Source organism: Symphalangus syndactylus, chromosome 3 (genome assembly GCF_028878055.3).
Source record: "Symphalangus syndactylus isolate Jambi chromosome 3, NHGRI_mSymSyn1-v2.1_pri, whole genome shotgun sequence".
Lineage (NCBI taxonomy): Eukaryota > Metazoa > Chordata > Mammalia > Primates > Hylobatidae > Symphalangus > Symphalangus syndactylus.
Window position 1 is genome coordinate 78,615,730 of NC_072425.2, and position 27,665 is coordinate 78,643,394.

The 27,665-nt window shown below is 38.0% G+C and overlaps 1 protein-coding gene and 1 pseudogene across 1 annotated transcript in view; one reads left to right on the forward strand and one right to left on the reverse strand.

Annotated features, from left to right (window-relative positions):
* The window catches only part of LOC129479353 (contactin-associated protein-like 3), a 258,898-nt gene that overhangs the window by 76,061 nt on the left and 155,172 nt on the right, over window positions 1–27,665 (reverse strand). The window contains 3 exon segments of the mRNA XM_055272355.2: window positions 3,203–3,374; window positions 19,292–19,435; window positions 24,741–25,002. Coding sequence (XP_055128330.1) covers window positions 3,203–3,374; window positions 19,292–19,435; window positions 24,741–25,002 — 578 coding nt within the window.
* On the forward strand, window positions 7,323–8,808 carry LOC129479355 (splicing factor 45-like; annotated as a pseudogene).

Sequence of the window (27,665 nt, forward strand, 5' to 3'; positions counted from 1 at the left end):
CTTACAGTGAGCCGAGATTGTGCCACTGCACTCCAGCCTGAGTGACAGAGTGAGACTCCATCTCAAAAAAACAAACAAGCAAACAAACAAACACCTAACCAATCATAAACATCCATTATTTGTGACTCTGTCATCCAAAGTGCCCATTGCTATTTTTTGCGTAGCTTAAAATTTTGACTAAAAAAGATAACTTCATACCCCATATCTGTCCCTAAGTAGGATTTTTAGGTCTGGTATTTGAATAACATATGTTTCTACTTTGTGAATTAGTGATATGGTTTGGCTGTGTCCCCACCCAAATCTCATCTTGAATTGTAGTTCTCATAATTCCCACCGTGTCATGGGAGGGAACCTGTGGGAGGTAACTGAATCACGCGGGCACGTCTTTCTCATGCTGTTCTCATGATAGTGAATAAGTCTCATGAGATCTGATGGTTTTATAAAGGGGAGTTTCCCTGCAGTTTCTCTTGTGTGCTGCCATGTAAGATGTGTCTTGTTTCTTCTTTACCTTCTGCTATCATTGTGAGGCCTCCCCAGCCATGTGGAACTGTGAATCCATTAAGCCTTTTTTCTTTATAAATTACCCAGTCTTGGGCATATCTTTATTAGCAGCATGAGAACAGACTAATACAATCAGATTTTTGTTTGTTTGTTTGTTAACAACAACAAAGAAAGGCTGATAGATGCTTACAGGCCTGTTTTCAGGATATTTAAAATTGAATTTTCAGTATTTTCAGGTTTTCAAAACTGAATGTAAAGGGAACAGCAAAGGTCTTTAATTTTAACTCTGTAGAATGTCATTTTGTGTCCCCAAAGTTTTCTAATTTTATTGCTTTATAAAATTCAGGTTTTCAAAATAATCTCAGAGGAGCTAGTCTTCTACGTTACTGACTTTGGGAATGAAATAGTGAATAGCCTTTATTTGTAGCCCTATTTCAAAATAATTTAAAAGTGCTTTCTTAAAACCCTTATCTGCAATGATTATTGTACACATCATGGCTGAAGTTTAAGTGTGGCTCACACATACATGCTTAGTTGAGCATGTTTACAAGTAACTTTGGGGTACAATTTGGAGGCCTTTTTAAAATGTGGGATCTTAGAGTCCAAGTTAGGCACCATTGTAACTCTTGGGACTTTAAGGTTAAAACAAAACAGCCTGTAACAGTAAAAACAATAGTTTTGTACTTTGGGAGCTACGTGCACAAAGCAGGCAAGGTGGATCATCTCTGAAAAGAGGCAGCCTCACGATACAGATCTCATAACAGATACACTGCAAATGGATCATATTTTGTGAGTAATTAAGAAGATATCAAAATAATGTCATACAAGTGGAGAAAATCACACTTGCATCACAGCTGAGCTGACAGCTCTTTTCACTCACAATGTGGGCCCATAGGACATTTCCCCTTAACCCAGAGAGAGCTGAGGTCCCTGGCTAGTTAGCTGAGCGACTTAGGATTATATTAAGTGAGCAAATGGCCAGAAACCTTCCCAACTACCCTCCCCGGGACTACAGAGTGGGGTTCTGGAGCTGGTGTTGAGATGTAAATGCAGTCCCAGCTGTGTGCCAAGAATTCGAATCTCAAGGTCAAGAGTGAGAGGTACTTGACAGATTCTTACACTTCATATACTCCTCATTTTTTAATTAATTCATTTTTCCTACAAATCAACAGAATGTTCACAGGGGGAAATTATTTGTGTGCTGAATAAATAAAGTCCATATGAATGAACTTTTCATTTAGTAGTAATTATGTTTTTTTAATATGTCACTATGAGTTATAAATTAAAACCTGTTTAGCCAGAGAGGATAATTTTACAGCTAATGTTTAAAACAGAATTGACTAACTGAATTTACTCCATGAAGAAGGCAGGTTTTGAAAGTTCTACCAGATGTAGATACAACTTTTTTTTTTTTTTTTGAGAGGAGTCTGGCTCTGTTGCCCAGGCTGGTGTGCAGTGGCACGATCTCAGTTCACTGCAAGCTCCGCCTCCCAGGTTCACACCATTCTCCTGCCTCAGCCTCCTGAGTAGCTGGAACTACAGGCGCCCGCCACCATGCCTGGCTAATTTTTTTGCATTTTTAGTAGAAACGGGGTTTCACCATGTTAGCCAGGATGGTCTCGATCTCCTGACCTTGTGATCTGCCCACCTCGGCCTCCCAAAGTGCTGGGATTACAAGCATAAGCCACCGCTCCTGGCCAGATACCATTTTTTAATTTTTAAATCTGTAGCACTTATTTATTCACTGAAAGTAAATACCAAATGTACTAGGGCAAATTGTATGTAGAAATATTATTTTTTCAGGTGTGACCCTATGATTCTTCTCAGCCAAAATCTTTGTAAAATTATGGCACAACTAGCATAACTGTGGTTGTAATACTTATTTTAATTAAATGTTTTTCTTGTCTAACCTCCATATTTCATCGAGTATGTCCTTCTGCACACATCTTCATCCATCTTTATATTTCAAACTTTTCTAGGAGAAATTACTTTTTATTTTCTCTGCAGAATATGTGGGGTTGGGTGGCTGATGAATAGTAACCTGGCAAATTCCTCTGCCTGGAGAAATATCATCCAACTGATGGGTGTGTGGTTGCAAAAGCGAGCTTTGTAACTATTAGCTGAGCAGCTTGGGATCATATTAAGGTAAAATTCATAAGGTGTACGTCTTCTAATAAAACACTATCATTTAAAAAATGCTATTTATTCCATTAGAGATGCAGTTTTTGTTTTTGTTTTTTTGAGACAGAGTCATGCTCTGTCGCCCAGGCTGGAGTGCAGTGGCACGATCTCTGCTCGCTGCAAGCTCCGCCTCCCAGGTTCATGCCATTCTCCTGCCTCAGCCTCCCCAGTAGCTGGGATTACAGGTGCCCGTCACCACGCCTGGCTTTTTTTTTTTTTTTTTTTTTTGTATTTTTAGTAGATACGGGGTTTCACCATGTTAGCCAGGATGAAGTCGATCTCCTGATCTCGTGATCCGCCCGCCTCGGCCTCCCAAAGTGCTGGGATTACAGGCGTGAGCCACCATGCCCTGCCGATATGCGGTTTTCTAATCCTCATAGTAATTATGACTATTTCATTCCCTCTGGAAAGATAACAACAACAACAACAAACAGAACGGAATGCCTTTTTCCAGCTGTCTACATTTGCTTTCTTCAACTTTGAAAACAGGCAAGCTAAAGTGACCTAGGATGGCCCTTACCTGTCTTTGATGCCACAGGAGTCTATCTGGAGGTCCCTGAAACTCCCCAGCGCCCCCTGCTGTACTAAGATGGGATCCACCGCTTTGTCACCAATGGTGATGAGCCTCAGGCAGCCCTGAAACCCTCCCAGGGGGCTTTTACATCCAGAGCCAGAGCTGTTGTCCAGGCAGCCTGAATATGGAGACAAAAATAGGACAAAAGCAATAACTGTGACAAAACTATTCCACAGTATTTACTATATGAAGACTGCTGCTCCCCCTTGTTTATGGACATCGGTATGATGCGATGAGCTTCACCATTCATTAGAGAGGTGAGAAGGGGCAAGGTTAGAACTGATCAAATTTAAATACCTGGAATTCAGAGTAAGAAATTATGGGGGAAAATTCAGATCTAAAATTCCTATAACAGGAATTATTTCCCAATCAAGTGAAAAGAGGTTTGGCTTCTTTTGTGAAATCTCATCTAAGAAACGATCATGCATTTTAGCATCATGTAGTATAAGTGAAGTTAAATATTAAAAGTTTCACCACAACCATCAGCTAATTTCACCTAAATTACAAATGGCAATGCTTATGACATCATTTCCCTTTACTATTTGTTTTGTGAAACAAAAAGTATATTTTTGTATTAGGTGCTTTAGTCAAATATGTAACTAAAGATTAAATTCTAATGTTAACAACAACACGAAAAGTAACAGGACCTAACACACTGTTAGGGTACATAAGGATAAAAATTTGCAGTCCAGAATGTTCTATGAATAGAAAGAATTAAAATAGACATTTGATTATTTCCAGTATTAGAAGTTAAATATTAAAAGTTTCACCAAAACCATCAGCTAATTTCACCTAAATTACAAATGGCAATGCTTATGACATCATTTCCCTTTACTATGTGAAACAAGAACAATACTTATAAGAAGTAGTGGTGAGTGCCTGACTTTGATGTAAGCAGTATTACTCCACACCAGTCCAAGCACATAGGAAAGTAGCATCTTGAACTTACTCCCATACTCTGAGTTACAATATATAACCTAATAATGGAACTCTAATTCAAAGTTTGAAAAGTAAGGAAAAGGATGAAAGTACACACTCTAGTTAAAGAAAGCGAACACAATAATTGTAAAATGTCTTTTTATTTAAAGACAACTGTTTGTAGAAAGAGTCATATTAATTCAGAATAAAATTATAAGGCATTTGTCTAAGTCAGGAATCTGCAAAGGTTTTCTGTAAAACGCAGATAGTAAACATTTTTGGTTTTGCGGGTCACACCTGGTCTCTGTCGCATGTCCTTCTTGTTATAACCCTTTAAAAATACAAAGCAGGGCTGGGCGCGGTGGCTCACGCCTGTAATCCCAGCACTTTGGGAGGCCGAGGTGGGCGGATCACGAGGTCAGGAGATCCAGACCATCTTGGCTAATATGGTGAAACCCCGTCCCTACTAAAAATACAAAAAAAAATTTTTTTTTTTTTGGGCGTGGTGGCAGGTGCCTGTAGTCCCAGCTACTTGGGAAGCTGAGGCAGGAGAATGGTGTGAACCCAGGAGGCGGAGCTTGCAGTGAGCCGGTGCCACTGCACTCCAGCCTGGGCAACAGAGCGAGACTTCATCTCAAATAAAAAAAAAAACAAAAATAAAAATACAAAGCAATTATTCATTTGGGCTTATATAATATGCCATGGACTGTGATTCGTCTACCTCTGATCTAAATGAATACTTAATTTTAACATACAAATATGAAACAGGCACCTCATTTCATAATGGTGTAATGCCAATGACAAGAGACATTGAATTAATAATTAATTTAATTGTATATTATGAAATTATAGCTTTTGAAAATTATCCTTTGCCTTATTTTAAACAAGAAGCTTGCTTATATTGATTCTGTAAGCATTGTTTCTTTCAAACTTGTGAGATATAATTTCTTATTTTCTTTTCCCAATCATTCAAATATTAGGTATTAAACCTAATTTGGCATGACACTTTCATTCCATGCAAATATCCTTTTCTCCAAAGATTATAGTAAATGAACATCAATATTTATCACTAGAGGACTGAGTTTTCTTTACAGTGTTCTTTCTTTATTAAAATGAAAAAAATGAAGTATAGAATTTGTACTTATGTGTTTTTCATTGACTGATCTCTCTTTGACCTTATATTGTTAATCACTATTACAATTACAAAAAATAGTCAATGAAGATTCCTCTTACTGGAATCAGTGAAGCACCTCTCAATGCCTGTACTCTTATTTCCTCCCTAAAAGTTCCATAAAAATTAAATGTTGTGTTTAGATTTCTATTTTAATAACTGAAGTTTTATCTCTTTAACAGTTTAATATTTTCTGCTTTAGATTCCTAAAGTAAAAGCTTCCCTCATATTTAAGGCTTCTTTTTAGCTTATTGAAACTTTATACATAACCTCACAGAGACTTGGAAGTTTAACATTTAACACCATATTTTTTTTAAAGTTTGAGGACTAAAATCTTTTATATTTTTATATTTACAAAAGAAATATAAGTTTAAATGGTACACCAGAAGCTTCTGAAGAATAGGAGAGTGAACTTTGTATAATTCTACTGCATCTCACTAATCATTAAGAAATAAACACACTAAGTTAAGAATTAAGAGGATTATTAATTCAATAAATATTTTCGAGTAATGAATTATAGGAATATCAACAGTTCTGCCAATCTTTCTTTCACCAAGTGGTGTTTCCTGACATATAACTTAGGTTATTCCTTTTTTTTTTTTTTTTTTTTTTGAGACCTGAGTCTCTCGCTGTCGCCCAGGCTGGAGTGCAGTGGCATGATCTCTGCTCACTGCAAGCTCCGCCACCCAGGTTCACACCATTCTCCTGCCTCAGCCTCCCGAGTGGCTGGACTACAGGCACACGCCACCACGCCCGGCTTTTTTTTGTATTTTCTTTTTCAGTAGAGACGGAGTTTCACCGTGTTAGCCAGGATGGTCTTTAATCTCCTGACCTCGTGATCCACCTGCCTTGGCCTCCCAAAGTGCTGGGATTACAGGCGTGAGCCACAGCGCCCAGCCAGGTTATTCTTAAAGAAAATGAATTCAATAACTCTGTTAGAAAAAAAAAAACTAAAATAAATCCAGGTGTCCCCCAAAAAGTTATGATACTTTCAGGACAAATTCTAATCATAAAGCACCGCATGTTTTTAGATATGAAATCGAACAAATAAAGATATTAAGACCCATGAAAATTTTAGCCCAGTTACTTTCCTTTGTGTAAGCATATGAGGTTGGCAAGAAAATTGTCACTGTGTGTTACTGCAGTGACAAACTTCAATGCAGTGTTGCTGCCACAAGTTCTCGGTCTAGCAACTTCCTACAAGAAGGATGTGAGGGCTGGCGATACAACAGTCAATTTTGTATTCTCAATATCATGGAAGGAGATATGGCATTGAATAGCAGAAAGATTCCATAAAGGTAAGTTTAAAAGAGTTTGACCTTCAGTCAATCTCTATCTCAGGCATGAATGCAAAAAATGCAGGCCATATGCACAACCTGCAACCATACAGAGTGCTGCTTGAAAAACACTTCAAAAAGATGAAATCTCAGACTAGAAAAAAAAGAATGGACAAATGACAGTACAGAAGATAAGTCTGCATCTGCGAATTAGACTTTCTTTCTTTCTTTTTCTTTCTTTCTTTTTTTCTTTTTTCCCTCCTTCATTCCCTCCTTTTCTTTCTTTTCTTTCTCTTTCTTTCTTTCTTGACAGAGTCTCACTCTGTTGCCAGGCTGGAGTGCAGTGGCACGATCTCTGTTCACTGCAACCTCTGCCTCCCAGGTTCAAGCAATTCTCCTGCCTCACCCTACCCAGTAGCTGGGACTACAGGCTCCCACCACCATGCCCAGCTAATCTTTGTATTTTTAGTAGAGACAGGGTTTCACCATGTTGGCCAGGCTGGTCTTGAACTACCCTCAGATGATCCACCTGCCTCAGCCTCCCAAGTGATGGGATTACAGGCATGAGCCACCACGTCTGGCCTAAACTTTCTATTAAAATAAATCTAGTGAGATCCAGAAATCCACATCTACCAGTGATTTGTTCCAAGTCTCTCTCAAGGTTTCTTTTGTGCAAATAACATTTTCCATTTATCTGGCATCAGGAAATTGATGGGTTTTTCTTCTTATTATTTTTTCGTATTAACCTGGCTACCCATGGGTAGAGTCAGCAGGGCAACATTAAATTGAAAAAAAAAAGATGTCCCCATACGATGGCCTGGGAGTGGAGACCAGTGACTCAAAAGCAGAAGGCTGGTCCCAAAATGTCCAACTTCTGCAGTCTCAGCTTCAGGTGAGGAAGGCAGCTGTCACTCAGGGAAAGAGCCAAAGTTAGAAACAGTGCAGCTCTTGCCCCAGTCATTGACCTAAGGCCAGGCGGCTCCTCAGATGACCTGCAAATTGGTGACACACCACGGCATGCAGCAGCTGGGCTGAAGGATCCTGTTCCCAGTGGGTTTCTGCAGGGGACGTTCTGATTCCCTTAGCTGACGAATATGATCCTATGTTTCCTTACGATTATGAGAAAGTAGTGAAGCCCCAAAGAGAGGAACGACAGACACAGCAGGAGCTAGAAATACCAAAGGAAATAGAAGAAAGGGAAAAGAGACCTAAAGACAGGCAAAAAGCTAGGGGAGTTCTGATCAAGGCGACCAGATCCAGATTCTGATGAAGGGGAAGATTAGGAACGAGAGAGGAGGAAAAGTAGTTGGGTGGCGCTGCCATTGTCCCTCCCACTTCTCTGGCAGAGAAAGAGTCACCCCGAGATTTTCCTTATGAAGAGGATTCAAGACCTCAGTCACGGTCTTCCAAAGCTGCCATTCCTCCCCCAGTGAAGGAGGAACAGGACAGACGGAGATCTCCAAACCAGCCTAGCAGCTCCTTCCTCGCTAACGTGGTGGGAACGGTGGCGCACAAGATCATGCAGAAGCGCTGCTTCCTGGAAGGCCAGGGCCTCGGGGAGCACCAGCAGGGGCTGCGCGCCGCCTTTCCGGTGGGGAAGACCAGCAAAGCAGGCGGCAAGATCATCGTGGGCGACGCCGCAGAGAGAGATGCATTGAAGAATCAGGTACAAATCCAGACTGAAATACTTGAGCCCTACTAACGTGGTCCTACTAAGAACATGGTGGAAGAAGACTTGGAAGTTGGAACCGGGGAAGAATGTGTGATGACATATTTTTCAGTTCATATGGTTTCCTATGAGACATAGCATCATTAAGGATCAAATAAGTGAAACTGAAAAGAGTATAGTTAATCTAGTTTTAATAATGAGTTCGTTCTGTTATGCTTCTTTTTCTTTTCCATTGTCAATTTATATTGGCTCAGAGAAAACAGGCTTGATGGATAAAGTCCACGGTATTTTCCAACTTTGCCATGAAAAATATGGCAAAGTTGGAAAATGTGTGATATGTGAAATTCCTGGTGCCCCTGATGATGAAGCAGTACAGACATTTTTAGAATTTGAGAGTTGAGTCAGCAATTAAAGCTGTTGTTCACTTGAATAGAATATATTTTGGTGGACACGTGCGAGAGGATGTTTTTACAATTTGAACAAATTCAGGGTCTTGGATTTGGTGGAACAAATTTGATTTTAAGAACTACAGCATGAGTCATCTCTGGTGACCCTTAAATGACCAGCAGGCTAAGAAAAGAAGGAAAAAGGTCACAGCCTCCATGACTGTTGGATACTGAGACTCTTGGAAGGACCTCCAAGGTATATGCTGATTGATCCCTTTTCATTTTGTGGCTTTTAAATATTGTATAAAAATCCAAGTCCTTTTAAATAAATAAAATGTGCAGCTGACTAGTTTCAAACATTGGTGGATATTATACTGTAGGAATGAAGTTAGTGTCTGCAGCTGTACATATGCAGGCCATTCTAAATATATAAGCTAGTCAGGAAGAAAATACTGTGGATTTTATCCATCAAGCCTGTTTTCTCCAGGCCAGTATAAAACAAATGGAAAGGAAAAAGGAACATAATGAAATGAACTCATTATTAAAACTGGATTACACGATTAATTTTAATCTTTTCAGTTTCACTTATTTGACTCAGTGATGCTATGTGTCATAGGAAACTATATGAACAGAAATATCACAAGTAAATTTGCTGAGAAAACAGAAAAGGGCTTATTAGTCTCTTTCAGTGCACTGCACAGCATTCAAGAAGAATTTGTGTCATGTGGTCTTTAAATTACTAAAATGAGTAATGAATACTAGTGGAACCAAAGTCTGTTTCTATGTGAAGAAATGATCTATTTTGGGTTTACATGCATCAGTAAAATTTAACAACCAGCTTATGCTGTTAAACATGGTGGTTAGAGCTGGTGTTTCCCAAAGTTTACTATACAGATGGGTAAATAAAGTTACAAAAGCACACACAAGGAATGCAGAATTCACTGGAAAAACTAGGTGTGTTAAAAATATTTTAAAAACTAAATTTTAGGCTGGGCATGGTGGCTCATGCCTGTAATCCTGGCACTTTGGGAGGCTTAGGTGGGTGGATCACCTCAGACCAGCCTGAACAACATGGCAAAACTCTGTCTCTACAAAATATGAAGAAAAACAATAACAACAAAAATTAGCCGGGTGTGGTGGTGCAGGCCTGTAGTCCCAGCTACTCCAGAGGCTGAGGTGGAAGAAGTGCTTGAGCTTGGAGAGGCAGAGGCTGCAGTGAGCTGTGATTGCTCCACTGCACTCCAGCCTGGACAACAGAGTGACTCCCTGTCTAAAAAAAAGCAAAACAATAAAACAAACACCACCCCCCTAAATGTTATAAAGCAAATCTAAAAACGAAAATGAAAATTGTCTAACAACAGCAAAATGGGACAGTAGAACTGATAAAATATGGTATATTCATGTAACAACATAAACATTCTTTTGAAAAATTAGCAATTTTTTTTAACTGTACATATATGATCTATTTCACAGTAAACATGAATAAAATTATGAGTAAAAATAAAAGGCTTTCTAACATTAGCATATATATATTTATGGAAATGGGCTCTTGAATAATGGGACATTATAAAATCTCACCTGTAGAATTTAAACCCTAAAGGTGATACTATATTTATACTTTGACAAAGCATATTCTGTAATCAACTTTATTTAGTATCATTTAAAAAACTAAATGGTACTTTCATTCTTATCCCTTTTAGTGCTTCCTAAATATTTTACTTTTGAAATGATGGGTCTTGGATATATTGGCTTATTTGTTTTTTGTTATAAAATCTGTCATCTATAGCAAATGTTTTAATCAATTTGGGGCACATATGCACACCTCGGAATACGAGGAAAGAAAAAAATCAGAAACTGCAGATTGACATTGTCTGTTTTCACAATTGCTCTGTGGAAAGTTTGCTCTGAAGGACTGTCAGAGTTTAGAAAATGAGATTTATAATTTCCATGCTGACAGCCAATTTTAGGGATGAATTTTACTTTTTTTTTGAGACGGAGTCTCACTCTGTCACCCAGGCTGGAGTGCAGTGGCGCAATCTCGGCTCACTGTAAGCTCCACCTCCCAGGTTCATGCCATTCTCCTGCCTCAGCCTCCTGAGAAGCTGGGACTACAGGCGCCCACCACCATGCCCGGCTAAATTTTTTTTTTTTTTGTATTTTTAGTAGAGACAGCAGAGACAGGGTTTCACCGTGTTAGCCAGGATGGTCTCGATTTCCTGACCTTGTGATCCACCCACCTTGGCCTCCCAAAGTGCTGGGATTACAGGCATAAGCCACAGTGCTGGGCCGAATTTTACTTTCATATTGTGCTGTCTCCAACATAATTTTAAAAGGATTCTGGAAAAAAAAATAGTAAAATGCAAAACTATACTAATACTCTCAGGAAACACCTCAAGCATTGATTAGCAAATGTATCTTATTATTTACACAGTTAAATGGCATTTCTAATGACCAAGAACTTTCTGCATAAACATCCCTGGGCAGAAGATTTATTGCACCCTTCTGTGACTTCCCCACTGTGACCGCCCTCTCTTACGCTGCAGTGTCTCTTGGCTGTACTCAGTCATTGACTAAGCTGGCAAGTATTCTGTTTATTATTGTCTAGGACAGGCTGATGTGCTCCCTGACTTAGTAAAATGTTTCACTGCAACATTACTGGGCAATAAAAATAAGTTGAAATAACCGACTGAGTAAAACTATTAGTCACTTTGGGCAAAACATGGCCTTTCTTCACGCGGCAGTGGGAAATCAGTCAGATGCTCCAGGGGAGCCAATGCTCTGGGACACCTGGATGGTGCAATAAAACCAGCACATAAAGCAGGGAAAAAGGTAACGGCACTCATTTAGCATTGTTACAATTCCGCTGGGCACAGTGATGAAGGGAAGCTCCATAAAGGGTGGTCTATTTAAAATCGGTTCCCGGGTGTGATCTTTTATTTAGGCCTATCTGGAAGACATGCATTTCAGTCCTTAATTTGCAGTCTTTTCTCAACAACCCCATGAAACAAAAGGGATCCAGCATGCTGATACTGTTTCATGGTGATACAACCCCACGAAACAAAAGGGATCCAGCATGATGATCCAGCATGGTGATACATAATGATACCGTTTTATTTACCTGGAATTTAAGCAGATTTTAAATGACTTCACTCCCCTCTGCCATCAACATGGTAACTATGTGTGGTGTGATGGATGTGTTAATTAACTTGACTGTGGTAATCAGAACACAGTATATACCTATATCAAATCGTCACATAGTATACCTTGAATATACAGAATTTTTATTTGTCAAATAAATATTTTAATTTTTTTTTAAAAAAGGGATTTATGGCAGTGTAGCAGAAATGGGTGCTAAGGCCTGGGTCAGGCTCAGCCCCAGGTGGGAGGTGGGGTCAGGGAGGAACTCAGTAAGCAGCTCTGGCATTGCAGGTGTAACACTCTAGGCCTCTGTCTTCCCAAGGCGTTGTTCCTGCATGCTGTCCTAGCGTCTTCCCTCTGTGTGTGTCTGCATCTACATTTCCCTTTTTCATAAGGACACTGGTCATATTGGATTGGCGCTCACCTTAATGACCGCATTTTAACTTGATTACCTCTGCAAAGATCCTATCTCCAAACAAGGTCACATTCTGGGGTTCATATGAATTTGAGGGAAAACAATTCAATTCATAATATCATCTCTGAAATAAGGACAACTTTACTTATGCATATACAGTTTGGGTTGTGGTTGCTGCATATCTATTTCAAACAGGTTATGGGCTCTTCTCATACTTTTAGGTCAAAGGGGACTCTAGAATCCATACTGTATGTATGTATGCATATATGATCATGGATCACCCTTCCCATTTCTATCACTGTGTCCCTATATGGTTCATGATCATGTATGTTACTTCACTCGAAGGCCATACACAATCCAAACAAAACAAAACACAGAAACTCTGTTGGCTATTTTGACTTTCTGTTGAAACTATTCTCTTTGCTTATATATATATATTTTTAAAAAATATTTTATATATATAAAAATATATAAATATATATAAATATATAAAAATATATAAATATATATAAATATATAAATATATATAAAATATATATAAATATATAAATATATATATATATATTTTTTTTCAAGTGATTCTCCTGCCTCAGCCTCCCAAGTAGCTGGGATTACAGGCATCTGCCATCATGCCCAGCTAAATTTTTTTTTTTTTTGTATTTTCATAGATACAGGGTTTCACCATGTTAGCCAGGCTGGTCTTCAACTCCTGATCTCAAGTGATCCACCCGCCTCAGCCTCCCAGAGTGCTGGGATTACAGGCGTGGGCCACCACGCCTGGCCGTATATATATATATATATGTATCTTTTTCAGTATATTCTCAGGGCGTGTTTGAGAAAACCTTTTTTTTTTTTTTTTTTTTTTTTTTGGGCATTGTCCAAGGGTTTAGAACTGAATGGTAATGTCTATAAATGGATCTGATGGAGGCTGGAATGTGTATCAGCTTTTCATCATCACTGTAACAAATCACTAAAACATTCTCTTATTATCTCTCACTTTAGAAGTGTGGGAGGGCTGGACTGATGACTCTGCTTATAGTCTTACAAGGACAAAATCAAGGTGCTCTTGGGCTCCTTATGAAGGATCTAGGGGAGAATGTGTGTCCAAGCACATACAGGTTAGAGCAGAATTCAACTTCTTGTAGTTGTAGGAGTGAGGTCCCAATTCATCACTGGCTGTCAGCTGGGGCCTCTCAGCAATGTCAGGCTGCCTGCATTGCTCTTCATAGTGCCCAGTTCATTTTCTAAACCAGCAATGGTGCAGAGAGACATTCTCCTGCTTCTAGTTTCTCTGGCTTCCCCTCACCCACACCTCTCTTCTGTGTCTCTTCTGCCTCCAACCAGAGTTGAATGTCTTAGGTGCTCATGTGATTACATTGAGCCCACTGCATGAATCACGATCATCTCCTGAGGTCTGCAACCTTAATTACATCTGCAAAATCCCTTATGTAATTTAACATATTCACAGTTTCCAGGGATTAGGGCATCTTGAAGAGTCATTCTCATTCTTGCTGCCACAAAATATTCCTCATTCCTTCATGAAATGTTGTTTGCTTTCATATATTTGTCTCTAGAGAAGCATCAGGTATTTTCTCAACATCCCTTCATGTTAAAAACCCTCAACAAATGAGGCATTGGAGGAACATACTTTAACATAGTAAGAACCACCTATGGCAAACCCACAGCCAGCATCATACTGAATGGGCAAAAGATGTGAAGCATTCCCCTTGAAAACTGGGACAAGACAGGGATACCCTCTCTCATTATTCCTACCCAACATAGTACTGGATGTCCTCGCCAGAGCAATCAGGCAAGAGAGAGAAATAAAAGGCATCTAAATAGGAGGAGAGGAGGTCAAACTGTCTCTGTTTGCAGATGATATGATTCTATACCTACAAAACCCCATCGTCTCTGCCCAAAAGCTTCTTGATCTGATAATCTCAGTGAAGTTTCAGGATACAAAATTAATGTACAAAAATTAGTAGCATTCCTATATACCAACAACATGCAAGCTGAAAGCCAAATCAAGACTGCAAGCCTATTTGCAATTTCCACAAAAAGAATAAAATACCTAGGAATACAGCTAACCAGGGAGGTGAATGATCTCTACAACAAGAATTACAAAACACTGCTCAAAGAAATCATAGATGACATACAAATGGAAAAACATTCCATGGATAGGAATAATAAATATGGTTTTTAACCATATTGGGCCATACTGCCCAAAGCAATTTATAGATTCAATGCTATTCCTATCAAGTGACCAATGGCATTCTTCAAAGGACCAGTAAAAACTATTTTAAAATTAATACAGAACCAAAAAAGAGCCTGAATAGCCAAGGGAATCCAAAGCAAAAAGAACAAATCTGGAGGCATTTCGTTAGCCAACTTCAACCTCTACTACAAGGCTATAGTAACCAAAATAGCATAGTACTGCTACAAAAACAGACACACAGACCAATGAAACAGAATAGAGAGTGCAGAAATAATGCCACACACTTAAAACCATTTGATCTTCAACAAAGTCGACAAAAACATGCAGTAGGGAAAGGACTCCCTATTCAATAAATGGTGCTGGAATAACTGGCTAACCATAAGCAGTTCCTAGACCCCTTCCTTACACCATATACAAAAATCAACTCAAGATGCATTAAAGAATAAAATGTAAAACGTGTCAGGTTCAGTGGCTCATCCCTAAAATCCCAACACTTTGGGAGGGCGAGGTGGAAGGATAGCTTGAGCCTCAGAGTTTGAGACAAGGCTGGGCAACACAGCAAGACCTTGTCTCTACAAACAACAACAACAATAATAATAATAATAATAAATTAGCTGAATGCAGTGGCACATGCCTGTAGTCCAGGCTAATCAGAAGGCTGAGGCAGGGGAACCTCTTAAGCCTTGGAGGTTGAGGCTGTATTGAGTCATTGCACTCCAGCCTGGGCAACAGGTGACACACTGTCTCAAAAAAAAAAAAAAAAAAAAAGTAAAGCCTATAACTACAAAAACCCTGGAAGATAACCTAGGAAATACAGGAAATGCCATTTTGGACACAGGATATGGCAAAAATTTCATGACAAAGACACTGAAAGCAATTGCAACAAAAACAAACGTTGACAAATGGGACTTAATTAAACTAAAGGGCTTCTGCACAGCAAAAGAAACTATCAACAGAGTAAACAGACAACCTACTGGAAGAAAATATTCACAAATTATGCATGTGACAAAGGTCTAGTATCTGGAATCTATAAGGAACTTAACAAGCAAGAAAAAAAAAAAAACTACCCCATTAAAAAATGGGCAAAGGACATGAACAGACACTTTTCAAAAGAAGACATACATGTGGCCAACAAGCAAACTCCTCGGCATCACTAGTCATGAGATGAATGCAAATCAAAACCACAATGAGATACCATCTCACACCAGTCAGAATGGCTATTATTTAAAAGGCAAAAAATAACAGGTGCTGGTAAAGCTGTGGAGAAAAGGGAGTGCTTATACACTGCTGGGGGGATTATACATTAGTTCAGCCATTGCAGCAAGCAGTTTGGTGATTTCTCAAAGAATTTAAAGCAGAGCTGCCACTTGACCCAGCAACCCCATTGAGTACACACCCAAAGGAATAATAATCCTTCTACCATAAAGATACACAGACGTGCATGTTCATTCACAATAGCAATGACATAGAATCAACCTAAATACCCATCAACGGTAGCGTAAAGAAAATGTGGTACATATATACCATGGAATACTATGTAGCCATAAAAAAGATGAGATAATGTCCTTTGTAGCAACATGGATGGAGCTGGAGGCCATTATCCAAAGTGAACTAACACAAGAACAGAAAACCAAATACCATGTATTCTGACTTATGAGTGGGAGCTTAATATTGAGTACACATGGACACAAATAAGGGAACAATAGACACCACAGCCTACTTGAGGGTGGAGGGTGGGAGGAGGGTGAAGATGGAAAAACTACCTACTGGGTACTATGCTCATTACCTGGGTGATGGAATTATCTGTACACCAAGCCCCCATTACATGCAATTTACCTATGTAACAAACCTCCACATGTATACCTCTGAACCTAAAATAAGTTTTTAAAAAAAGAAGCATCACGTATTTTCTGAAGGAAATGGGAATTATATATGAATATACATTGTCAAAGACTATAATGTTTGAGATTTTCTATTGCTTATTTCAGTAGTTTCTTTCTGGACCTATTCCATCTGGGCTAGCAGTTATGAAAACAAAGTAGTGTGGATCAAACTCTGTCATCTGTTTCTGTCATACAGATTACAGCCCTCATCCTAATGAAGGGACAGATTTCAGTCCCATCCTCATAAAAAAAAAAAAAAAATCTCTGTTCCGTTTACTGTTTTTTTTCTACTTGGTTTGGAAAAGTTTTGTTAGAGACAATTGTCGATACCACATATGTCTGAGAGGAGGTATAGGAGGTATCTTGGTACTCATACTTGGAAACCCTTAATTTGGCATTATCCTCAGCACATGAAATTTCTCAGATCACTAACAACCTTGGACCAATGATTATTCATTAAGCCAACTTCGCTCTTCTGAAAAGGTTGGTGGGCATGGCTGCGTTTTTCTGAGGACTCCTTATGTTATCATCCACTCAAGATACATCAAGGCATCAACTAATTTTAAAAATCTTGGCCCGGTGTAGTGGCTCACGCCTGTAATCCCAGAACTCTGGGAGGCCGAGGAGGGCGGATCACAAGGTCAGGAGATTGAGACCATCCTGGCTAACATGGTGAAAACCTCATCCCTACTAAAAATACAAAAAATTAGCCAGATGTGATGGTGGGTGACTGTAGTCCCAGCTACTCGAGAGGCTGAGGCAGGAGAATGGCGTGAACCTGGGGGGCAGAGCTTGCAGTGAGCCGAGATTGCACCACTGCACTCTAGCCTGGGGGACACAGCAAGACTCTGCCTCAAAAAATAAAAATAAATAAATAAATCTTAAGCTCTTCAGGTTTACTTTGTGTCTGCTTAGAGGAAAAAAGCATCCAACTACAGATATAAATGTATCCATTAATAAAAGGTAAATGGAGGCACAAAAGTTTATTGAGCTAACAGTGATTCATGAATCACTGCTGAAGCAGCTTCAAATGGGAACTGGTTCAGGGACCCTTTCAAGGGAACAAAAAGGGACAGCTTCTGTAAGGTAAATATACTAGCAAATTTTTCACTGGTTGTAGTTATACAATTGCCTTATTTGGTTGATCCTGCTGGAAAGTCTCTAGTTAAATAAGTTAATTGGCTTCTGATTGGTTAGCCTTAAGTTTGACTTTTTTTATTTTTAAAGCCATTTACAAGAAATAGCTCAAGTTAAGTTTTGCTTATATTGGTAAATCAAGCAAAGTTAAGGCCACTTACAAGGCTTTGTCTGGTCAGAGATTCCTCAGGCCATTTTAATTTTCTTTAACAATTTAAATACACACTGTGCCAGAGGACAGCTCAGTGAAGTCTCTGACTGTCTGTGGCTGTATATTTGGAAAAGTACATATTCTTTGTGAAACACCACAAATACTGATGAGGTAAACTGCAATGTATAGGACTGCATGTATATAACAAGTCTTCTATTACTAGATCTGTATTTCTGTTTACATACAATTTTTATTACTAAGAAAGTTTGAATATATTTACCTTTCCAGTAAGAATTACAAGCAATTAAATTACCTCGGTAACACCTCAGTGTTTAGGTACAGTGAAAAGTGGCTCTCTGTATCTGTGTCCAGCATGGAATTTCGTACCTAGTTGAAAATTTTCTTACTTGATAATGAGTTTTCTTATCATATATGTGGTGATATGGGATAATAACAGAATGCTGTAATTTACAGGCATCCATGCCCCCATGTGACAAGTTTTCTCACAGGATTGTTTCTCTTCACTGTGGTTCCCAGATATAAAAGCTTAATCTTTGGACTCACAGGAGCATTCTTGAATACATAGCAGGGTTTTGCTGTTATTCCTAGTGGTTCTTTTAATTAAAAAAATCCAAACCTCCTTTATAATCAAAAGATCCACTTGTTTCCATTTCTTTATGTATGAGTTCTCATAGTCAGTTTGGGCTGCTATTAACAGAATCCCATGAACAGAGTGGCTTACACAACAAACAGAAAAGTTATTTCTGTCAGTTCTGGATGCTGGAAAGTCTAAGTGTGAGGCAAAGCAGATGCAGTGTCTGCTTCATAGACTACAGTCTTCTACTTATAACTTCACATGGCAGGAAAGGCAAGGGAGTTCTCTTGGGCCTCTTTTATAAGGGCACTAATTCCATTCATGAGGGCTCCACCCTCCTGACTTAATTACCCTCCAAAGCCTCCTGACATCATGACTTTGGGGGTCAGGATTTCAACATATGAATCTGGGGGGTAAGCAAACATTCAGTACTTTGCACCAGTGTAACACCAATTATAATAGATTCATTTAATATGCTTGTCTTCTATTAATTAATATTTATTATTGTCAACGTTTTGAAAGTACTTAATAATCAGTATATTTCCTATTACTCCTTCTCTATGTAAAAAATATTTATCCACCTATGTATCTATAAACTGAGCTGTGTACTAATAATGATACAACAGTATAGATTTAGATGTAGACTTAAATATATCAGGAATATTTCATGTAAGCCAATGACTTCAGACAGTATGATTTGTTTTCTTTTTACAAGATAACTATTAGAAGTATAAATGGATTTATCTGTTGTAGAGATGTGATTATGATATTGATGTTTGAAAGTTTCCACTTATTTGCTACATGTAGCTCAAATATATTTTTCTTTTAATGTTAAATGAAAATATGAAGTTATTTAAACAGCAAGTAAACTTTCTGCAGATACTTATTTTTGTGTTGGGAAGAAAAATTGATTAAATGTTTCATGTTTTTTTACAAACTCAAAAGGTATTAATTTCATGGCTAGAGATAAATTATTTCTTAGTATCAACTTGGTTTAAATTTGACTAGAGACTCAAAATGCAAAGCAATAAAGATAAAAAGTGGTTCCACTGCCAATGTCATTCAGTTGCCTTCTCTTACCTCCAAAATAATAGGTGTCACCTGAATCAATGAGCACAGCCACCAGGGGCTGAACAGCTGTGTCATCGTCCACCACCACATTCATATGGTTCCACTTAGCAGATAAGGACACAGAGTGCCACTGCCCATCGTTTAATCCAGCACCTGGAGGAAATACAATCAGTCAGAGACAACTCTAAATTATGAGCTCTGTAAACACTTGAAAACAATTTGATTCAGATCACTGAATAAGTCAGAGAAGAGTGGTGTTTACATGTTCATGTATCACTGAAAAAAAAATTAACCACCTATCTTTAATTTAAAAATTTCACTTATTACGAAAATAAAACATGAATAAAAATATTACTCTTTCTGAAGAATCACTATAACAAATTCTCGTAATTTGCTTAAAGTAACTAGAATTTAATTATTAAGTATATACATTAGGAACCTTTACAATGGGATAAAAACAACACAGTTTGGTTCAATCTTCAAATGCAAAACTTACTTGCTTCACTGAATCTAACAAAAATATTTTGCAAGAATCAAGAAAGTGAGCTGATAAAAAATATGTCAAGAATGATTGTGAAAAGTTTTTTTTAGAAAAAGTTGACACATAATAATTGCACATACTTATGGGGTATAACAGGATTTGAAATGGGGGGAAGATCACTGGATGTCTATCTTACTGCACCCATTAATTAAGGTAAACCCTGCTTTCACTGTCTGAGCTATTTTACAGCCCTGTAAATTGTAGAAAACTGATAGTAATGCAAAATGACTTGTACTCATAGAAATACAAATGACTTGTGCCTGGCGAGGTGCAGTTGGTTACTGAACCATTTCATATCTGTCTGTAATTCATTTTGGCATTTCTTATCTGCCTGTATTTGTAGTACTTTGAATTATCCTCCAAACTGATTGTAACATCTTACTCGTTTCTTCACTGATTAGTTAAAACTTTAACATATATTCGTGTGTTTCTGAATTAACACATTATAGATATAATTATACTGTCTTTTAAAAGTTATTATTCGCTGGGCATGGTGGCTCGTGCCTGTAATCCCAGAAGTTTGGGAGGCTGAGGCGGGCAGATCACCTGAGGTGGGGAGTTCGAGACCAGCCTGGCTAACATAGTGAAACCCCATTTCTACTAAAAAACAAAAAATTAGCTGGGCATGGTGGCACTAGCCTATAGTCCCAGTCACTTCGGAGGCTGAGGCACAAGAATCACTTGAACCTGGGAGGTGGAGGTTGCAGTGTGTTGAGATCACACCACTGTACTCCAGCCTGGGTGACAGAGTGAGACGCTGTCTCAAAAAGATAAAATAAAATAAAAGCTATTATTTAATATTTGATAAAAAATGTTTAGGAAAGAACTGGAGTTGTACTTTATATATGTACAATATTTTTATATATTTACACTCACATCCACATTATTTTACGATTCTTAGTAGTAATTATGAAACTAATCTTGTCAAATAATTTGGTAATATAATTAATTGTCTTTGATGGTAAATTTAAACGTTAAGGTATTTAAAATCACTAGAGGTATTCTGTGTTTTCTTTTACCTGGTAATATGTCAAAGATACATGCCAATAAATGGGCTAAAAATAAGATTAGCTTCATGAGGCCTATTAAATTAACATTGCACTGAAGTTTAAAATTAGGCCAAGATCGAAACTATTTCAGAAGTTACACATATCATAATAAACTTTAGACTAATAGAAATTTTCCTATAAAGTTAACATTTTACTTGATAGTCTTAGGAAACCTGTAAATTATTAACATGACTCTATGCTTGATTTATTTTTCTTCCTAACATGCATTTATGTGAAGTTAGTATATTATTAGCATTTCAAATGTAGTACTTCTTAAAAATTAAACATTAACATTAATATTTTAGCTTTCCCTTTTAACCTTCCGCGATGTATGAAATAGAAACTGAAGTAATAATAAAGTGTAAGGAAATAAATTATTCTTTAAAATCAACCAAGATTCTGGATGTCTTCAATGGAAAACTAGGCATTGTCTAAACACAATCTCGAGGATTATATGATTCTGCATGTCTCTGTGCCTTTTACCTTCTTTGAATTTTTTTTTTTTTTTTTTTTTTTTTTTGAGATGGAGTCTCGCTCTGTCACCAGGCTGGAGTGCAGTGGCACCATCTCGGTTCACTGCAAGCTCCGCCTCCTGGGTTCAAGCCATTCTCCTGCCTCAGCCTCCTGAGTAGCTGGGACTACAGGCACCCGCCACCACACCCGGCTAATTTTTTGTATTTTTAGTAGAGATGGGGTTTCACCGTGTTAGCCAGGATGGTCTCAATCTCCTGACCTCGTGATCTGCATGCCTTGGCCTCCCAAACTGCTGGGATTACAGGCATGAGCCACCACACCTGGCCCCTTCTTTGAATTCTTTTACCACTCTGTGAATTGTAGAAAATTGAAAGCAGGCAAATGATTATTGTCCATAGACATGCAAATAAATTTTGTCTGGTAGAAATACAATTGAACTTCTTCCTGGTTCCTCTACCCTATCCCATGGAATAAGCCAGTTTTACATTATACACAAAATCATTGCAGCTGTAACATCTTACTGATTTCCTCATAAACTAATGAGTTAAACAAAATCTTTGACATGTTCTTTTTATAACTGCCAAAAGTGCCCTCTTTAAGAATATCTTTTGACAAATAAAAGCAGATCTTTGTATAATTGTTTTCATGTCTATCATCCACATTTGTTTTCTTTTTGTTTTCTATTAGGTTATATTTGGCCTTTGGCCATAGTTTATGCACAAGAAAATCAGATAGAGTAGAATCTATAAATATTTCAATGAGAAGTTATTAAATTAATTGCCCACAACACAGATGTTATTTTAAACACATTTGAGTATGAAGATGATCTCTCAACAACTACAACATTTTAACTGCAGAGGCAAAATATCACACTCACAAAGCCATGAGCTAAAGCAAAATCCTGATGAGATTTAAGAACTTTAATTATATTTAATTCTAGTTATTGTGCAACCCAGAACTGGACGAAGTGCTTGTTCAGCACTTCATTGAATCCAGAATATATGCAACTCATCAGCAGTAAAACTGAACCAACTAATGCAGGAAAAAAATTGAGGGCAGTCTTTGAAATGGGCAAAGGAGATTACTGGATATCTTTTCAATGGAAAGATTAGCTGATATTACAGGATTGTAAACCATCATCTTGGACTAGGTTACTTTACAGCTGTGTAGTGACAGAAGTTAACTTGCAGAACATTGATAATAATGCAAATAATGCTTGTCCATAGAGATGCAAAGTGTGTACAGGGAAGGGATTTGCCTTTCCCTTTGGATATTGACAAGTTTAGCTAGTCGGCATCTCTTTTCTGTCTATAAATGTGTGGTACTTCTTTAAACAGGCCTTACTGGTGTAAGGGTAAACACAAACCAAAACAACAAAAGCTTTCTTAGTGCTAAAAGGGATACACATTTTCATTCACTTTTTTTCCTTAGAGCATTTCTTTCAGAAAACCTATAATTGTACATCTTTAAAATCTTAAAACAAACAAACAAACAAAATCTTATTTAGCCTCTTTCTTGTTTCCAGGAGTGTTTTTCTTGAGGACCTTGGAGACATTTCTTTGAAATGTAAACATCAAGAAAGGTAGCGCTCCTATCTCCTTGTCTCCGTGGGAGTTTAACGTAGGTGACTGGCTCCAAGTTGTAACTACCCACTTGTCAAAGAGACATGAAGGAGTTTAGTTTTCCTTTGCATAAAGGAGTGTGCCTCCCCAATTACCAGGTGAATGTAAGATGGGCTGTGTAGCAAACGGCGCTGTCAAGTCCTCTTACTTGAAGACAAGTTGTCCTTTATCTTTAGAACATGTATGTAATGGGTTGTATCTGCCTGGCTATATAAATGGATGAAATTTCTTTATCTTTGCAATCACATTAGCGATTGCCTGGAATGTGCATCACAGTCTGGCTTAATACTTATTCCATAAGACTATTTCATTTCTACCTTGTGAAACTGATTCACTATGTTGGTAGGCAATTTTATCTTTACTTATTTCCCTAACACTGGTTCTCTCATTAATGAGTTAAAGAAAATCTCTGACATATGTTCATTTTGTATCTGTGTGTGGGTCATGATTTTAAACTTTCTTGGAAAAAATCTTATTCGTGAGGAAATGGAAACTAGGTTTGCATTTATAAAAGATAAAAAATATACATCCCCTCTATCTGTTTTATCTCCCCTAAAACACCTGTGTGAGGTAGCCACAGATTCTAACACCCAGGACTTGCCTGATTGTTCCAGAAATACTGAGATAAGGCCCCGCCCTCCGAATTTCTTCACAGGTCTTGAAATCGTGCTTTCATACCACAACATTTAATAGCAGTGTAGTCACATGTGCCTCTTACAGCCAAAAGGATCTTTTTTGAGTAAGATAATCCCCTGGTCTCAAGCGGAAGTCAGCCTCTTCGTCTGTGCCTTTTTCTTTTTCAGATTACACCTTTTTTTTTTTTTTTTTTTTTTAAGCCCCCATTTAGTTCTGATGCCTAATGTCGATTTAGGACCCAGTACTCCTCCCATCTGCAAATCCAATCATCAAAATCCAGCAGCTCTGTAGTTAACAAACTTGCCCACATCTGAATGCATGTGAGATTAGTTTCCATCTATTGTAACTCAGTCTGGCTTCATGGGATTTGAGCCCCTAACCTAGCAGGGATGTCAAAGCATTTGCCTAACAAAAACAGGCCCTGATGGGGAGTGGGGATGAGAGGGCCTGTGTGTGGGGTGGGCATTGTGCTAATAAAATCAGACTTCCTTCCTATTGTTCTTCCTGCAAAGGACATCTGAGGTTTACCATTTCACAAGTGAAAACAGCTGAGGCTTAGGAGTCTTCACGATTTGCATTTCAGAAGGGCAGTAAGTGGAGGAGCTGAGATTCTTCCAGGGTGCCCGGCTATCCCAGAAAATGAATCAGCCATCAACAAAAGAATAAGAACTCTTGGTATTTGCGGGGCATCTTTCCCTGAAAAGTGATAGTTATCAATTGCCTACTGTGTATAGAACATTTGTGCACAGACCCTGAGAGGCGGGGTGGAGAAGGGAAAGGAGGAGGAGGACAGGAGAGGAACATGCCTCTGGGTATTGTCTGTTCCATGAGGTCCTGACCCTAGTTCTTTGGGATGGAGGCTGGTATATGTTTGTCAGGAAATGGAGCTCAAGGGTATTCCTTGTATATGGGAAGGTATGTCTGCAGAAATATGCATTTCATATTTTTTATATATAGTCATTTTGGTCAAAAGAACACTTTAGTGATGGCTGTGTGTGCCACACAGAACAGTCTAAAAGGAAACAGCAATCTGTTCCTCTAGTGGGGGCATGGAGCATCTCACTGCGTCACTCACCCACTAATTACCAAATGATTTCCATGTGGATATGTCAGGTTTATGGGAATACAACTGTTACCTGCTGTGACATTCCTTGGTGACTGTCCCAGCTGGAAGAGACTCAGTTTGAGCTTGCCATCCTTAAGAAAGAGGATGAAACTCCCTGAACCACGTCGAAGTTCACCGAAAAGCAAATGTCCTGCTCTGTTCCACGTTCGAAATTGAAAGGTGACAGACACTTCGTTCTCCCCAGATTTGCCTGGCAGAGCCAGGTAACTCCTGGAGCTCAGAAAAGTCACAGGGACAGTCTGTGGCTGTGGACACGAGAAGGACACATTTCCCTATAAATAAAACAAAAGAGCACATTGAGCAGCCTTACAGGTGGTGCTTCTATCTAATTAAAGCCAGATTTTACAAAGACGTACAAGGCTTTTTATCAATCCAGGGTTAGTCTGCCTGGTAAAGCTGAAATCTATGACATTTATCTTCTCTTCCAACCTAAGTATTATTACAATTGGGCAGACATCCATGTGGCTTTCAGTGTGTGTGTGAGAAATTCTCCACTTCTTTACTTCTCAGCATTAGTAAAAGATCTCAGTATAATTTTAGTTCAACAGGAGTTTAATCTATGCCAGCTATTTTCCAGGCCCTGTGCTAGCCCTGAGGATACGGCAAATAACAGGACATTTTCATACTCAGTCCTTCTAAGCAACATTTGGTCTTCTCTACACAATCCTCAAAATTTCCTTTGAACCGGCTTACTATTTTACTGGTTCCCTCATTAATTAATGAATTGACTAAATCTTTGACACATGCTTATTTGATATTTGTATGGGTCATATTTTTAGCTTTGAAAAGTTATATCTGACAGCCTTTCAAATGGTTTTCAGATCTAAAGTTATATACAATGTTTGCATATAGTATTTTTTGCATGAAAACATTGATGTTTTTATATAGTCAATTATGTCTATTTGTATTTTACAGCTTCTGAGTTTCCAATCTTTGTTAAGAAAGTTTCTACTGCCCTAGGTCCTACATAGAATCTCATAGATTTTCTTTAAGATTATTGTTTCTCATCCTCCTTAATTTACATATTCTTTGTGTGTATAAGATAGTGATCATGCTTATTTTCTGCCTTATGGACACTTGTTTGTTCCAGCAGAATTTCAGAAATAATTCATCCCTATTCCACTGAATTGAGCCACATTCCTTGTTACTAACTTTGCACATAAACTGGGATCTTTCTGAGATCTTGACTTTGTTGTACTGACTTCTCTGTTCCTATCCACTACCATACTGATTCTAGTATAGAAGCTTTTAGTATGCTTTAATATCTGGTAAGTCAACATCTTACTAGGTTTTTAAATGGTTTTTTTTTGTTTGTTTTGCTTTGTTTGGCTGGTGAAAGGAATAAGCAATTCTTGGGCATTATTCACACATAGGAATTTCAGTTCCAGAGAAAAACCCCAGATATTCTGATTTTACTTGGAATTTCCATGGATTTACTTCTATTAATATACTATATATGATTTTAGAAAAAGAATGTTACTGGAGCAAGACAGATAATCTAGGACAGTGGCTCTCAAACCTAGCTAACAGCTGAGTCACCAGAAGGGCTCTTAAAATCCAGATGCAGACCAATTAAAATCCCAATCTCTGGAGGTAGATCCAGGTAATGGTATCTTTTGAATCCCCTCTGATGACTCCCAGATAAAGCCAAGTTTAAGAACCACACTAATCCAGTGGTAAAACAACTTTCAAAACTGAATCATATTTTTAAAAAATTCTGTCCCAACATACTTTAGAAATGGATATAATTCAGTTATCATTTTATAATAATCTTTAATACACATTCTAACTATATACATCAATCAGAACGTTTCTTCTTGACTATTTTTGTAATTCTGCTGAATGGGAAATAGTTTTCATTACAAGAAAACATTTGCAGAAGAAAATTTAAAACAGAAAACATTTGCTATAACGAACTAAATACCAAAAGCTTTCAAGTAATTGGAGCTGATCCATAGTACACATGTAATCCCTGGACTATCACATAATTTTTATCTTTTTATCAGCTGTATATTTCTTGATCTCATCATTTAGATGGTAGCTGCCTGCTGCAACACAGAAGCAGGGCTTCTTGCCACAGAGGAGTGCTTGTTAGTTGACTGAATGCATTCTGGCAACTGATTTTGCCAACAAAATATATTTTTAAATGTTTTCCTTTTATATATTGGAACAGCTACTTTCCTGTTTTTATACAGAACACATAAAATTGTAGTAATTCTCAAAATGGAATTCCCATAATTAACATTATGTATCCACATGCACAATTTGGAATGAACTGTCTTTTTGTTTTCGTGTGAAACTTACACATTTTAATAACCTCATTCAATGTAATTAGTAAATAGTTTTCTTGAGGATGATATCCAGAACCCAGAGATACCAGCTTAATTGTGGTTCTCCTTACTGGCTATGCTCAATTAATATTTCCATCAGTGAACCCATCAGTAATTCAGAATAATATGAAATGTGTATGAAAACCTGTGTCTATTGTCCTCAAATAGTCTTGTCTCCTTGTGTTATAAGGCCCAACTCACTCTTACTCACTTTAATGACAGTATCTTTGGAAATAGCCCCATAGAAGTTAGGGTGAGGAGGAGGGATTCTTCTGATTACCAAGGGCTGGCAGATAAAAGGTAGCTTAATGTTCAGAATTTGTTAGGTTAGGCTTCTTGACACGATGCCCATTGGCCAAACCCATCTTTGTATTTGTATCTGTGTAACGCATCTCCAACAAAGCCAACTTCAATAACCAGGTCTTTTTTCTTTTTCCTGTTGAGCAGTACTTAAATGTCAGTTTCTCCATGGACAGAAACTTTAGGCAGAGGGCTGTTCCATTTATCTCCTTCCTCTTTTCATTTCTTTTTCATCTTGTCAAAGGAAGCTATGCTCTGTGGAGCCTTGTTATCACTCTTCCCTTTGGTGTTTCCTTTTTCATGTA